General features: G+C 42.5%; 1 protein-coding gene across 3 annotated transcripts in view; it reads left to right on the forward strand.

Moving 5' to 3' along the window:
- EXPH5 (exophilin 5) overlaps positions 1-16,285 on the forward strand; it is an 85,395-nt gene that overhangs the window by 54,147 nt on the left and 14,963 nt on the right. For all 3 annotated transcript variants that reach the window (XM_030829239.1, XM_030829240.1, XM_030829241.1), the window contains exons 3-4: positions 886-1,048; positions 12,095-12,143. In XM_030829239.1, coding sequence (XP_030685099.1) covers positions 886-1,048; positions 12,095-12,143 — 212 coding nt within the window. The remainder of the gene's footprint in view (positions 1-885; positions 1,049-12,094; positions 12,144-16,285) is intronic.

Below are 16,285 nucleotides of genomic sequence, written 5' to 3' on the forward strand. Positions count from 1 at the left end.
AGTACTGGGATTACAGGCGTGAACCACCATGCCTGGCCAATATTATGGATTTTGTATATGTTGATGTTGCCTTTGAATTTTTAGTACCCATATATTATCTATACATATATATTATACATAAACAGGTTGAATATCCGTTATCTGACATGTTTGGGACTAGAAGTATTTCCGATTTCAGATCTTTTTAGATTCTGAAATATTTGCATTATATAAACTGAAAAGCTGAGCATCCCAAATCCAAAAATCCCAAATCTGAAAGGCTTCAATGAGCATTTTCTTTAAGCATCATGTGGGTGCTTAAATTTTTTTGGATTTTGGGGAAATTTTGGATTTCAAGTTTTTTGGGTTTAGGATGCTCACCCTGTATATGTTACATGCAAACACATATATAAACCATGTATGTAGCAAATACATATCCACAGAGATAGATTTTGGAAAGGAATGAAGAAAAATCTAAATGGCTTAATTTCATTTTCCTTTACTTTCTTCAGTATAAGAAGTTATGTAGTATGTATCTATCACCATGGTTTTAAGGTACTGAAATAAAAACTTCTGAAGGACAGCATGGTTAAGCAACACGAGAATTGAATGGGGTCCCTGACTTCCTAGCTTGGGTGAGAGGAGGAACACTGTAGGGAACTCTGATTCACAGTACACATGGAAAGATTCCCTACTATTTGAGTTTTCTCTATGCAGCAGAACCATCAGAGGCGCAGGAGAGAGGTTGCTCTGACTCCCTTAATCCCTGAGGTCTTCATGTGAGGTTGCCTGCCCTGTTTCTTGTTTGCATAGAGGGAGAAAGTGACACAAGAGCAAAGGCTTCATTCTTTCAAGTATATTTACTTGGAAGTAATTGGTGCAAAATTTTTACAATTTTTTTTTTAGATCCAATAGAATTACCTACATCAAGATCTAAAAATGTAACTAATCAAAAAAAGCCAACACCTTTTTCTTCCCGGATGAGCTTCAGATCGTCATTTGCTTCCCTGTTCTCATTCAGGAAATCTGGAAAGGAGACTTCAAAACTTCCATCGCTGGGACAGAAAGGGTGAGTTAAACTCAGGTCATGTTACGGCCCGTTTGTTATCCGATATCAGAGGCCAGCAGCCTGTTTTGTGTTCAAAATGTTTAATGTTTGTTCTTAGCATTTCAATTCAATCGGTATTAAGAACAAAGGAAATGGGACTTAGCTTGCAGTGACAAAGTTCTTAGGAAACCATGAAATGTGGCTCACCTGAAATCCAACTTTTAACGAGCTGCAGAGTGCATTGGTGGTGCATTTGGTGAGTGATGGGTTAAATATTGGGAAATAGTGATTGCCAGTTTTTCCACTGCTCCAAGAGTCTGGCCTATGCCCTGGCCAGGAAGATATATTAAAATAAAAACTATTCCTTCCTTGCAGAGTATGTGTCCTGGTCACGTCCTGGTCATAAGAAGAGTTGGAGTATAAAGACTAGATGAGAGAAAATGTGAGATGAACAAAGAGACTAGAGAAAAATAGAATTCTAAAACAGAGAGAGGAAATGTAATTACTGTTATTAGAAATACTGAAGGCTGTTCCCATGTGTTTGCTCAAAATGTATAAGGTGAGGGAGGAAAAGCTTTTGGAGCAGTGGAAACTTAGTTCCAGATGGTTCCCAGTTTAGAACTGTGCAAATCAGTTCACTTGACTCATTATGTTGTTGGATTACTTTGTGAATAACAAGCAAGGCTGTGCTTAAGTGCAACTGAGCTGACTGCTAAATATTTTCGGCATGTCTTCCTGGTTGCAAAGCTTCCCACCCTCTTGAGGTGTTGGCTTGGCACGTGATGTGTTCCGTGTGCCGTCAAACCACACGGTGTATTGCAGCACTAAATAAAAGGTGTTGGAGGTCACTGTCGCTGAGAAACAAGAGGCAGCAAGCAGCTGGTGGGTCGTGTGATGAGGCTGCTGGATTTAGCAGACCACTGTCCTCCCCTCTTGGGTGAATGGAGGGTTTTTCACTTCCAGCTTTCACCCGAGGCTGTTTTTGTCTGATGAAAAAAAGAGCAGACCACAATGTAGATTTATGTGACTGTAGCTACCTGAGTCACTAGAAAGGAAATACTCTTCAAATAGGTGAGTCGTTTTTCTTTGTAAAAATTTTTGAGACACTAGTGATTCTCGCATTTGGGGGATTTAAAATTGAGGAGTGGTTCTTGCCCAGTAAATATTTATTTGAGGGAGAAAAAAATATTTCCACTGCATGGTATAGCTAGGATTTGTGATATCATTTGTATCTTAGGTGATTTTCTTTAAGGCAGAATGTTGTATAGCTGAACCATCTAATATTAGTAAACTGGGAAAAGTTCAGGAACCTGTTAATTCTATGGGCAAGTTATTTCCAAGAGAGATCCATAATCTTCATTCTGGGTATCATGTTTTTCGGTTACAGACCAAACTGGAAAAAATTAAAACTCTTGCAACATTCTGTTTAGCAAATGTCCTTCTTAGATATCAAAATACTTGCAGCTCTCTTTTAACAGGAAGAATTGAAACACAGACACAACATGCAGAAATAAAATAAATTTCATCATATATTTATGTGTGTTTAGCAGTTTTCAGAACTTGTCATCTTCAAATACATTTTACTTTCAAAACATAAATGGGAATATTTAACATTTATCTTGTTATTATTATTGATATTGATAAGTATTTATTAATTCTGCTGGTGCAGAATATAATTAAAGGCACTGGGTTTTGCTCCTAAGAGGTTTCAGAAGATGAAATATAAAAGCATGTCGTTTTTATTTTTAAATTTGAATGTGACCTAAATATTTGGATATGAATCCTATATATGGGAGAAGAAGTGTTTATTAAAGGGGGCATTGTATTATGACAGATGATATAAATCAGGTCATAGACTCTGAAGGGCTCTATAATCTCAGGTAGAACCTAACTTTCTTTGACAGTGTTGATCTGAAATAGAAAATCAATCTGCAAAATGGACTGTGATTCAGGAGCTCCTCCTTACCTACAAGAACCCTGGGAGGGACTGACAAATGGCCCAGGGACACACAGTCATCCTCTGCAGGCAACAGTCAGGTTTCTACTTGCTGAAGCCATCAAGGGCTTGACTGTCACACTCAGTGCTCTGGAAAACAAATCAGTAAAGCAATGTAGAGGATCTTTTGCAAATCAGAGAAAAAGAATCAACACAAGGCGAAAGCCTTCTGATCAGCACTTTAAAACGTGCTTATCAGAAACTTTTTTTCTCTCTTTTAAGCTTTGGTTCTAACTGAGAAATGCACTGGATAATAGGTAACCCTCCCCAGAAGAACATGGACTTTATCATTTCACCAGATTCTCTTGTTCCCTTTAAGGCCTAGCCAATAAAAGTATATGGTATCTTCAAGCTCTGATTTCCTAATATCAGAGATAAAAAGCCATGGGAACACAGCGACTTGGTGAATTTGTAAAAATGCAAAAAGAAAGGCCAGTCATGACGGCTCACACCTGTAATCCTGGCACATTGGGAGGGCAAGGTGGAAGGATCACTTGAGCCCAGGAATTATGAGACCAGCTTGAGCAACATGATGAAACCCCATCTCTACCAAAAAGATAAATTATCTGGGCATGGTGGTGCGAGCGTGTAGTCCCAGCAATTTGGGAGGGTGAGGTAGGAGGATCACTTGAGCCTGGGAGGTGGAGGGTACAGTGAGCCATGATCATGCCGCTGCACTCCAGCCTGGGTGACAGAGTGAAACTCTGTTTCAAAAAAAAAAAAAAAAAAAAAGCAAAAAGATTTACGACTTCTGCCTCAAATATGATTTGCTCCTCTTCTCAAACATATACACTTCCCAAACTATCCCATTATGATTTTAATCCTATTTGTAAATGATTGACTCCACCCCAAACCCAGGAAAAAAGAAAAATATTTTCCATTCATGTTTTAATGTATACATTCCTAGCCAATAAATCCAAGAAAAGTATACATATATTCATGCAGCTTTCCCTCAACGTCTTCCTGCAAGTCATGTTTCCACGGGTCTTGTTCTAGCGTATCTAGTGCGTGTAACATGTGCTCAGCCCCTACCATAGAATTTCAGTAACTTCATCATCTCACAAATGCCTTCCACAGGGCATCCAATGGTGTATGTCATCAGCTTATACGTGCAGTCTTCTCAGCTGCCAAGCAGAATCTATAGTTGTTCCTTTTTTGTTCCAGACCCCCAATTATTCCAGTGATGCCCTCCCTACTACGAATAAGTGATGTGCATTGCCCTTCAGATGCAAAGAGCCTTGGTGGATCCACCTAGCTACTCTCAGGCATGTCCAAATTTGCCTGACCCATAGGGCGTACACAGCTCAGACAGTCCAGCCGCAACCTCTAAATTACATAAGTTAAAAGGTCAAATTCTATTTTGGAAAATTAAAAGGGCAGGTCATTTTTTTTTTTCCTGGTCTTTCTGTCCCCTGATCTCTCTCTGTTACCCCCCTTCTCTCCACCTCCCTCCCTCCTCCTTCCAAATGCCCCACTGTGTACTCTTGCTCATTGCTATTTGAGTGCCTATGTCTGAGTTGGAAGACATAGGAATCTAAGACACCTAGATTGCAGGAGAAGTCAGAGAAAGCAAGCTCCTTCTTCGGAAATGCTCCTTCTGTGAGTCCAGGCATGGTGTCCACAGATAAATCGCAGCATTGTGGTGGCAAGAGGGAGAAACAAGACAAGGGGAGTGGTTTTAAGTTTTATCCTGGGTGGCTTATGGTTCCCAGGTGGTCTGATCAATCATTATTAGAATCTCATCAGTAATTGTTAAATGAAGACAGATAATCAGGCTCCAACCTTGTGCTTTTGAAGTAAGGCACAGGGAGCTTTACTTATTTATTTTTAATTCTCCAGAATATTTGGGTGCTCATTCAAATTTGGGAACTGCTGCAGCGTAGCTTCCTCCCACTCTGGTAAGGGCTGTCAGAATTTTGGGCATGGGAGATAAAAGCCAGGTGATAGCTTTCCTTTCATTTATTTATCAAGCTTCTGTCCCACTCTGGATCAGACCCTATGTTAAGTGCTAGAAATAAAACAGTGAAATGAAAGCAAAGTCCTTGCCTGGAGGATTTCATATTCTAGTAGAGAACACCATATTGCTGCATAGGTCGGGCAGGCAGCACGCCACAGAACTTTAGGATGTGCCATTTGCATCATGACCATCATGGATTTGTACACATCTTATGGCAATTTCCAGCAAATGACAGGAAGGGGTCTTGAGAAAGGGGTGCACTTTAGAATTCACACAGGGATGCCATGTGGCCTAGCTGCATAGGTAACAGCTGGGTACAGTGACAATTACAGTAGAAGGTGGTGAGTGCTATGGTGACGCATGATGTTCCTGCCAGGAAAACATGTAGAACCACTTAACTCAGACTAGAAGATCAAGATCCCTTCCTGGAAGAGGAGAGCTAATTTTTGAAAAACAAATAAGACTAAGCCAGGCAATTAAGAATCCAGATGCTGCACTCAGCAAAAGAAATGACATAAACCAAGGTGCAGAGAGTGGAGAAGGCAGGAATTCATCTAGGTCACTGAGGTTCAATGACCCAGTACAAGGTGAGGGCTGATAAGAGATGGGGCAGGAGAGGTTGGCAGAGGCCACAACACAGGGGCCTTGTATGTGCAATGCCCTACTAAGGATCTTGGACTCATTCCTGTAGACGGTGGGGAGTCATTAATAGTGTTATTTATTTATTTATTTATTTATTTATTTATTTTTGAGACAGAGTCTCGCTCTGTTGCCCAGGCTGGAGTACAGTGGCACGATCTTGGCTCACGGCACGCTCCGCCTCCCGGGTTCATGCCATTCTCCTGCCTCAGCCTCCCGAGTAGCTGGGACTACAGAGGCCCACCACCACGCCCGGCTAATGTTTTGTGTTTTTAGTAGAGACGGGGTTTCACCGTGTTAGCCAGGTTGGTCTTGATCTCCTGACCTTGTGATCCGCCAGTACTTTTAAAATAATACCACTCGTCTTGTTTTATACACATGACAGATAAAATCACCCAAAGCCAGCTCATCTGGACAAACACTAACCTTTTGGCATATTTCCATGTGTGTACATGCATCCATTGATGGTTTTTAAACAGAGAAGTGACATAATTGGGTCTTCATTTTAGAGAGATTACTGTAGCTCAATGGTTTTCAACCAAGGGTGATTTTGTCACCCAAAGGACATTTGGCAACGTTTGAAAACATTTTTGGGTCAGATGTGGTGGCCGCCTGTAATCCCAACACTTTGGGAGGCTGAGGCGGAAGGCTCGCTTGAGGCCAGGAGTTTGAAATGAGCCTGGTCAACATAGTCAGGCTGCACCTCTACAAAACATTAAAAAATTAGCCAGGCATAGTGGCACACACCTGTAGTCCTAGCTACTTAGGAGGCTGAGGCAGGAGGATTGCTTAAGCCCAGAAGGTCAAGCTTCAGTAAGCTGTGATTGTGCCACTGCACTCCAGCCTGGGCAACAGAGCAAGACCCCATCTCAATAAAAAGAAAATATTTTTGGTTTCCACAACTGAAGAGGGGAGGGTGCAACTGGGATCCAGTGAGTAGAGGCCAGGGATGCTGCTAAACATCCTACAATGCTCACAACAGATCACCACAACAAAGAAATGTCAACAGTGTAGAGACTGAGAAACTTTCCTCTAGCTGTAGCGCAACGAATAGATTTGAAGGGGCAAAATTAGGGTCAGGGAGACCAAGTAGAGATTGCTGAGATAATGGTGGCCTAAACTAAGGTAGAGGCAAAAAGGAAAACAAAAACATGGGCAGATTTGTCCAAGATTAAAATGTAGGCCGGGCAAGGTGGCTCACACCTGTAATCCCAGCACTTTGGGAAGCCGAGGCAGGTGGATCACGAGGTCAGGAGTTCGAGACTAGTCTGGCCAACATGGTGAAACCCCATCTCTACTAAAAATTAGAAAAATTAGCCAGGTGTGGTGGCAGGTGCCTGTAATCTCCGATACTTGGGAGGCTGAGGCAGAATCACTCGAACCTGGGAGGCAGAGGTTGTAGTGAGCTGAGATCGTACCACTGCACTCCAGCCTGAATGACAGAGCGAGACTCCATCTCAAAAAAAAAAAAAAGAATGTAGACTCATGAGAACCTAACGAATGTGGTGGGTAAGGAAGAGAGAGAAGTAGAGATGAAATTTCCACTCTGACTGGGGAAACTAGGTAGATAGATGATCATGAAGAATATGAGGAAGAGCAGATGTGGTGCGGGTAAGAATGAATGCATTCATTAATTTATTCAGCAAAACTGCCTGAAGAATACCATGTGCAGCACTGCGGGACAAAACAGGCCTTGCATTCCCAGGCTGTAATCTTGTGAGGACAACAAGAAGGAAGTAGAGAAACACACACAGTGCTAAGATGGGAAAACTCCATACGCTACAGGAGCATATATGGGGGGTATGTATCCTAGACAAAGTCCAGGTAGGGCTTCTGGAGAAAGTGACATTTCTAGTGATTCTTCAAGTATGAGATAGTCATCCAGGCAAAGAGGTGGTAGAAAAGTGTTTTAGGCAAAACAACAAAATGTGCATAGGCTCAGAGGCCTATCTGATTTTCTATGGCAAGCCGGGCTTTCATCGGCAGAGAGGATGGTCTGAGTGAAGGAAGCTTTGTTTGTTTTTGTTTTTTGCTTCATTTTGTTTAAATGGTCATACAAAGTTTTTATTTGCTAGCCTTGCTTCAAGAGAAACTGGCCAAATGATGAGGTTGATCATTATCTATTAATATTTTCATTACAGTCATGTGTCATTGGGTTATAAGTAAAAATCCCAGATCGAGCATGATGGCTCACACCTGTAATCCCAGCACTTTAGGAAGTCAAGGCAGGCGGATCACTTGAGCCCAGGAGTTCAAGATCAGCCTGGCCAATGTGGTGAAATCCCACCTCTACAAAAAAAAAAAACAAAAACAAAATAGCCAGTGTGGTGGTTCACACCAGTAGTCCTAGCTACTCAGGAGGCTGAGGTAGGAGGATTGCTAGATCCCAGGAGGTAGAGGCTGCAGTGAGCCATGATCATGCCACTCTACTCCAGCCTGGGCAACTAGGCAAGACCCTGTCTCAAAAAAAAAAAATTCCCTATGGCAGAAGGGATCTAGGAATCATGAGGCTGGAAAGTATGTAGGAAATAGATCATACAGGGCTTTATGAATGCAGAAAAAAATTCCAACTTTCACCTGAGAGCAAGTGGAAGTCTGCAGGGAAGTGGCATGATTCAGTTTATATCGATCACTCTGAATAAAGTATAGAGGATTGATTGGATTGGGACAAAAACCTGGACACAGAGGACAGTTAAGAGGCTATTACAGCAAAAAAGCGAAAAGATGATAAATGTCTTAAATAGGGTAAAGGCAGGGAGATGTAGAGATGTGGATGGGTTTGAGAGGGATTTCTGAGTTTGAATCAACAGGATTTGTTGATTAGGTGATAGGAAGGACTGCGATGGAAGGAGGACATAGATTCCGTTTTGGACAAGTAGGATCTCAATGGCCTGTGGCCATCCAGGTGGAGGTTCTCCTCAGTGGGTAAAGTGTGCCCCACCAACACTTGGTGGGAAATCACCCAGGGTTCCAGTTAGAAAATGATATTCTTGAGCCCCACTCTGCTCCACTGAGTGAGAATTTCTGAATGGTATCTGTAAAGGTATGGAAATGAGAGAATATTTAATGGAGGTGGAATTAATTTGACAAGTCTAGAGTACCTGTGGAAGAGTGGAATGTGAGCAAATGAGACTTAAATGGTGCTGGATTATCCAGGGAAGTTTGTCAGATTAAAGTAAAGCCTTATGTCATGTTAAGATTTTGATTTTTAAAAATTTTCTTAATTTTTTGTATTTGTAGTAGAGACAGGGTTTCACCATGTTGGCTGGGCTGGTCTCAAACACCTGACCTCAAATGATCTGCCCACCTCAGCTGGGACTACAGGCATGAGCCACTGCACCTGGCCTCATGTTAAGATTTTGGATAATACCTTATTGTAAGATTTTTAGGCAGGGAATTGATAAGATCAAATTTGCATTTTAGACAGATCTTTCTGTTGGTGGTGAGAAGGATGGAGAGAAGTCCAGAAGAGAAATTGTGAAAGTTGACTGTCAGGCAGAATGACTGGAGATGGAGAAGTGGGGACATATGTGAAATCTCTCAGATACAGCATCAATAGGACTTGTGGGTAAATGCAGAAGATGAGGTAACTTAGTATCCCTTGAAATGACCAAGTCCAGGGGGCTTTTACCAGCATAGTTTTCATGATACCACTGTTGCTTTTATTCACTCTCTAAGTGGAAACTGTTCACATCAGAAACATAAATTAACTTGTGGGAAGGCCTGGGAATGGGGGCAGAGACTCTGGGCCCCCAAAACTTCTGAGTCCTGTACTCTACTACACAAGTCCACGGGAGCACACACAACCATGGCACCCTTAGGCATGCGTGTGTCCTTCCACTCGCTGCACGCCCTCACGCTTGGTGGTAGCATCCCAGCTGTGCTCCAGGCACCCTCTGGTCCTTTAGCTGCATCTCCCACACACCTGCCATTCTCAGAAACCTGCTCCTGCTGCCATCACTCCAAATCAGAAGGGTTGCCTGGTGAGCTGGTGAGTGTCGACTGTGGGGATGCACCGTGAGGGCTGTAGTCCAGCAGGATTCTGGAAAGAACCTTCACAGTCTGGCATGTAGTCCTGGCTCGAGGCATATTGGATTGCTTGCCAGTCCCCGACCTCCCTTGCTGTGCCCCCATCTCCAAGCTTTTGCTCAGGCTATTCTTTAGCCTCTTGTACCACTTCCACTGCCATCTTCCTATTGCCCTCCCTGTTTGTCCCAGGAAGTGCTTGCTGGCCCCTCTGCATTTCCCTGCATTTTACTTATACCTCTTCTTCGTCCTTATCAAGTCTTGACTTAGGTTTTGGCTCTTTACATATCTGCTGTTTCCTAAAAGCTCTCAGAAAACAGGGTCCCTATCTGAGTCATATTTGTTTCCTCCAAAGAGCTCAACATAGCATGTAGAGTGTAGGAGGAAAACAGGCTCAATAAATGTGTATGAAAAAGAAGAATAAAAATAAAAGCAGTATTTAACTCCTAGATATTATTAGTAGATCCAATATTTCAGAGTTACATGGAAAAATCCATAGTTTTCTTTTCAATTTCTGCTAAAATCTGAGCTAAACTATAAAATACATGTGGTTATCTTAAGGGTATAAAATTATTTGGTCTCCCAGGTTTTATGTTCAACTTTTATGAACAATGAAGCAGCTAGAAGTTTGAATGGACAACTGTGCCTTGCCACTTTTAATTGATCTGATCTAGAGACCCAGTTTCTTTAGCTCCTGATCCCCATTACTGTTCTGTCAGTGGAGGAAAGGGCCTGATTTCATACAGAGCCCTCAGTCATTACGGTCTATTAAATCTTTTTTTTTTTTTGAGACAGAGTTTTGCTCTTTTCACCCAGGCTGGAGTGCAATGGTGTGATCACAGCTCACTGCAACCTCTGCCTCCCAGGTTCAAGCAATTATCCTGCCTCAGCCTCCTTTGTAGCTGGGATTACAGGCACCTGCCACCACACCTGGCTAATTTTGTATTTTTGGTAGAGACAGGGTTTCACCATGTTAGTCAGGCTGGTCTCGAACTCCTGGCCTCAAGTGATCCACCCATCTCGGCCTCCCAAAGTGCTGGGATTATAGGTGGGAGCCACTACACCTGGACAGTCTATTAAATCTTGAATTCAGACAGAGAACCCCTTGGCATAAGACTATAGATTTAAAAGATTATGCCAGATGCAGTGGCTCATGCCTGTAATCCCAGCACTTTGGGAGGCCGAGGTAGGAGGATGACCTGAGCCCAGGAGGTCGAGGCTGCAGTGTACTGAGATCACACCACTGCACTCCAGCCTGGGTGTCAGAGTGAGATCCTGTCTCAAATAAATAAATAAAAGATTAAAATTTATCTCAATTCTGGGCCTAGGTTTTAAATTTGTCACCTTCTCATTGAATTTGAGAAAGCAACACAAATAGTAAAAGAATACTTGTTCACTTCCAAAATGGTTTCCTAGTAAGTCAGGCATCTTTATAGAAGTCAACATCCCAAAGCAATGTTCGTTGTTGTTGTGGCGGTTTTTCTCTCCTTTTTTTAAAAAAAAAAAAAAACCATTATCTTATGTACTGTTAAATCTGGTCGTTACTTAATTGCTCTTTAAAATAAAAATGCAAAGAAACAGAAAATTTGTTTCCCATTAGGGAAAAAAGTCAACATGCCGTACTGGTTAAGAAAGAGGGCTGTGGCCAGGCACCACGGCTCACACCTGTAATCCCAGCACTTTAGGAGGCCGAGGCAAGCGGATCACCTGAGGTCAGGAGTTCGAGACCAGCCTGGCCAAATGATGAAAACCCATCTCTACTAAAAATACAAAAATTAGCCAGGCATGGTGGCAGGCGCCTGTAATCCCAGCCACTCGGGAGGCTGAGGCAGGAGAATTGCTTGAACCCAGGAGGCGGAGGTTGCAGTGAGCCGAGATTATGCCACTGCACTCCAGCCTGGGCAACAAAGATCAAAACTCCGTCTCAAAAAAAAAAGAAAAAAGAAAAAAAAAGAAAGAAAAGAAAGAGGGCTCTAGATCCAGACAGACTTTGCCCAACTCCTAGCTCAGCAACTATGTATTCTGACTTCTCTGTACCTCCATCTTCTCATCTGTAAAATGCAAGTAGCCATAATATCCATCTCAGGAGAGTGATGTAGCTAAATGAATTAACATGCACAAAGATCGGGCCTGACACAGAATAAACAGTGCAACAAACATAGCTATTATATTTTACGTGTCGTGTTGTGCTCAAATGCAAATCCACTAATATGTAATTTTTTCTTGGCTACCTGAGGGACAAAGATGTAAAGTACTGATTCTAAGTAATCATAGGAAACGATTTCTAATTTTTTTCAATAATGCGCTAACAAAGAAACATCTTTCTACAATGAATTAGAAATAGATCTTCTCAAGATATCAAAATCTAATGGCAAATGTGCTGTTGATTTTTCCTCCTGGTAAAAGTTAGGCTCTTCTTCAAAGAAATCATTTCAAATTATTTCCACAGATGCGACGGCCATGCAGGACCTCCTGTGCCTGTGAGGGGAGCTGCTGTGGTAAGTAACCAGATAACTACAGGTTACTTTAAGAAATTCAGAATTTATGTAATCCCAGGGTGGCTACCTAGTTCAGTAGTATTCCCCTCAGCTCAGTTTTAAATATATTTTAGAAGCTTGGATTTCTCCTGAAGGGTTCAAATTTTCCCAATTATATTTGGCTTCCAGTTGACTTTGGTACTGGAATTCTCTGCCGGGAAGGAGTGAGGCCATCATGTTTCCACTTATGCCATCAGTGGGATCTCTGATATTTTGCCACGTGTTGCTCCTGTACAGCCCTGAGGGGTTGGGCAGAGGAGGCGGCCAGAGGCAGCCACAGCCACTTTTGCCAGCCAGGATGGGTTTGCACCAGATCTTTTCTGAGTGTGGTTATCATTTGTACTCAAAGAAGAAGCCTCTCATAGGTGAGATGCAGGAAAAAGTCGGCATGAGGGCTGACCCAGCGAGATGCTTCTTCAGAAGCTAAAATTTAAATTTGTCACCATGTTCAGATGCTGACAAGATAAAGAAGCTTAAGTGTTCTGTTTCTGCTTTTTCGTTGTCATAACTTTGATCTACACATTCCTGTGTCTTCCTGTGTAACTCGTATGGTTTAGAGATAAAAGAAACGGAGAGTTTTGGAAGGGACCTTTAGGAAGGTTTTGAAAGCGGGCAGAAGGAGAGCAAGTATATTTATCAGTGGATCGAAACCTTAGTACTGGGTCCTCCCTTTTTCTTTCTCTCTCTCTCTCTCCCTCCCTCTCTGCCAAAAGCGTGAGGTAAAATTCTGGTGAGGAGGAGTGCATATAAACAGAGGTTCTTTCTTTTTTGAGACAGTTTCTTACTCTGTCACCCAGGCTGGAGTACAGTGGTATGATCTTGGCTCACTGCAACCTCTATCTCCAGGGTTCAAGCAATTCCCCTGCTTTAACCTCCCAATTAGCTGAGATTACAGGCCCGCACTACCACACCCAGCTAATTTTTATATTTTTAGTAGAGACAGGGTTTCACCATATTGGCCAGGCTGGTTTTGAACTCCTGGCCTCAAGTGATCCTCCCGCCTCAGCCTCCCAAAGTGCTGGGATTACAAGCATGAGTCACCGTGCCCGGCTGGAAACAGAAGTTCTTTACACTACTCCTTTCTGGATGATAACACTGAGCTCTATTTTTCTCCTGTATGCCTCAGCCCCAACCATGACACCAGCACTAAAAATTGCTACACTCTAATGGAGACCTTACTGTCCTCCAGGCACTTGACATAGATCATTTCATTTAATCCCCAGAGAAACTCTATAAAAGAGGTACTATTATTCTCCCCAATTTAAAGATGAAGAAAGTGAGGTTTAAAGAGTTAAAGATCATGCTCAAGGTCACCCTGGTAAATGGTAGACTCAGGATTAAAAAGCCTGGGTTTCTGGAACTCCACAGTGGGAAGTCAGTAACGCCAGCAGCTCCTCAGCTCTGATGCCCTGTTTGCACATGGACCCCAGTTGCTCACCACCTGCAGAGACTCTGCTTTAACTGAGCAGTGGCCTGAAGTGGCATGACCTCTCCATCCAGCTTTGCTCTCTGAGAGGACAGAGCCCTGCTCCAGGATGCTTCTGTACTCTCGGTTTTCCTAGGGGAAATATTCAGACTGACCATCCTCTGCCGTTTGAGAGCCATGGGATCTGAGGCAGAAAAGGGATGTAAAAAGAAAGGCAAATGCCTGGAAGAAGTGGAGCTAATTTAAAGTTTTGGGGATTTGAAAATCCAGTCTAGGGATTAATAGACATCTTACTTTGACAGTCCTGATTCCCACTTGCACGTAACCATTTCACTGCTTGGAGCATGTCAATCTAAAAGGCAAGAGCTGGGCATATAAGTGAAATGGAACCCAGTGATTGTTGCTCCCCATGAATAGCTATTATGAAAAGTAAGAGAGAGGCTGGGAAGAGTGATTCATGCCTATAATCCCACCACTTTGGGAGGCCAAGGTGGGAGGATTGCTTGAGGCCAGGAATTTGAGACCAGCTTGGGCAACATAGTGAGACCCTGTCTCTACAAAAAAAAAATTTTTTTTAATTAGCCAGGTTTGGTGGCGCACACTTGTAGTACCAGCTAATCAGGAAGCTGAGGTGGAAGGATCATTGAGCCCAGGAGTTGGAGGCTGCAGTGAGCTATGATTGCATCACTGTACTACAGCTGAGCAACAGAGAGAGACCCTGTCTCTAAAAAAAAAAAAAAGAAAGAAAAAGAAACATTAAGAAAAGCAGAGAGAGAGAGAGAGAGAGAAAACAATGAAAGTACTATCTCTAAATTTTTTAAGTACTATCTAAAATAAGACTTCTGCATGACATGTAGATTTCTCTTACTTATTCAAGGAAGTTCTATCCCCTCAACCCCACAGAGAGCTGGAAATTAACCATTGATGCCATAGCGATTCTCCCCGAGATTTGAGGTGATGAACTTCTCATCACTTGGTTGGCAGCCGGGCAGGAATGGTACAAGCAGATTCCACTATTTGATGGGAAGTTATACTATATTATTAGATGATCTTCCACTTAAAAAAGAAGGAAGCTGCTACTTAAACATTTTCAGAAGCTTAAAAGAAGCAAAAGAAACATAGAAACTTCAGAAAACAGAAATTTTAGAGCTGGAGAAACACTTAGAGATCATCTAGCCCAGGGTTTCTCTCAACCTCAGCACCATTGACATTCTGGACTCCTGTGTATTGCAGGATGTTTAGGAGCATGGCTGGGCCACTTGACTACTCTTTATCTCTGAACAAACTCTGGCTACTGTTCAGTGATACTGCCAGCTCTGTACCCTTAGGAACACACCTCCAATGTGGCACTTCTTACACTGGGCTTTTTGTCCAGATGGGTGTGAGCTCCTCAGGCAGGGCCTGTGTATTAGTTTGTTTTCATGCTGCTGATAAAGAGATACCTGAGACTGGGTAATTTAAAGAAAAAGAGGCTTAATGGACTCACAGTCCCCTGTGGCTGGGGAGGCCTCACAATCATGGCAGAAGGTGAAAGTCACATCTTACATGGTGGCAAGCAAGAGAGAATGAGAGCCAAGCTAAAGGGAAAACCCCTTATAAAACCATCAGATCTCATGAGACTTATTCACTACCACGAGAACAGTATGGGGGAAACCGCCCCCCCGTGATTCAGTCGTCTCCCACTGGGTCCCTCCCACAACACGTGGGAATTATAGGAGCTACAGTTCAAGATGAGATTTGGTTGGGGACATAGCCAAACCATATCAGCCTGTGTATTCCCACTGCCTGGCACAAACTGAACACTCAGTAATTGAAAGAAGAAATGAATGAGTGGTTTTAAGTTGCAGCTACATTGGTGGATATGATCTGTGCAGGAAAACAGACACGGAACAAATTCAGGAACACCTTGAAAAATTAATTTGTTGATTTTACCAAGGCATTTGATAACATCAGTGAGTTTAGGCTTCGGCTCTGACAGCTGTTCTACAGGTTTGGCTGCCCTAGGAAGTTCTCAAGTACTCTAAGGCTACTCTGTAACAGAGGTTTGTTTGTCTAGTCAGGTCAGAATCGCAGACAGTATCAGTGGAGTGAATTGGAGTTGTGTAAAATGCCTCATTTTGTTCAGCCTGTTTTATGTACCATGTAACTGAGATCCTGAAAGCCAGCATTTTGCAACTGGCCTCTCATCCTGTGGGATACTTTTCTACCTCATTTGGCTGCCAGCATCAACAGGAGTCCTCCAGGAAATTCTCTATAACCACAAAAGAATAGTAGCAGCAACAGTAAGGATTACTAAGTGCTAGACATCATTCTAAATGCATCACGACTATTAATATTAATTCACCTAATTCATACAGCAACCCTAGGCAATGGGTATTGTTATTGTTGCTGTTATTTTCCTTTTACCAAGAAAGAAACTAAGGTACAAAGAGATTAGATAACTTGCCCAAAGTCATGTAAATATTAAGGGCAGAGCCAGGATTGGAACCTATGTAGAGCTCATGTGATTTACCACTATGCTGTCCCTCCAACGTGCTTTTCTGAATCCTAATATTACAAATCTTCAGTGTCTCAATTTCTGTAATAATATATACTAGCAATCTTATATAATTAGTTTTCTTTATTTTTTGAGATGGAGTCTCACTCTGTCACCCAGGCTGGAGTGCAGTGGCACAAT

The sequence above is a fragment of the Nomascus leucogenys genome, chromosome 15 (assembly GCF_006542625.1).
Source record: "Nomascus leucogenys isolate Asia chromosome 15, Asia_NLE_v1, whole genome shotgun sequence".
NCBI classification, from domain to species: Eukaryota; Metazoa; Chordata; class Mammalia; order Primates; family Hylobatidae; genus Nomascus; species Nomascus leucogenys.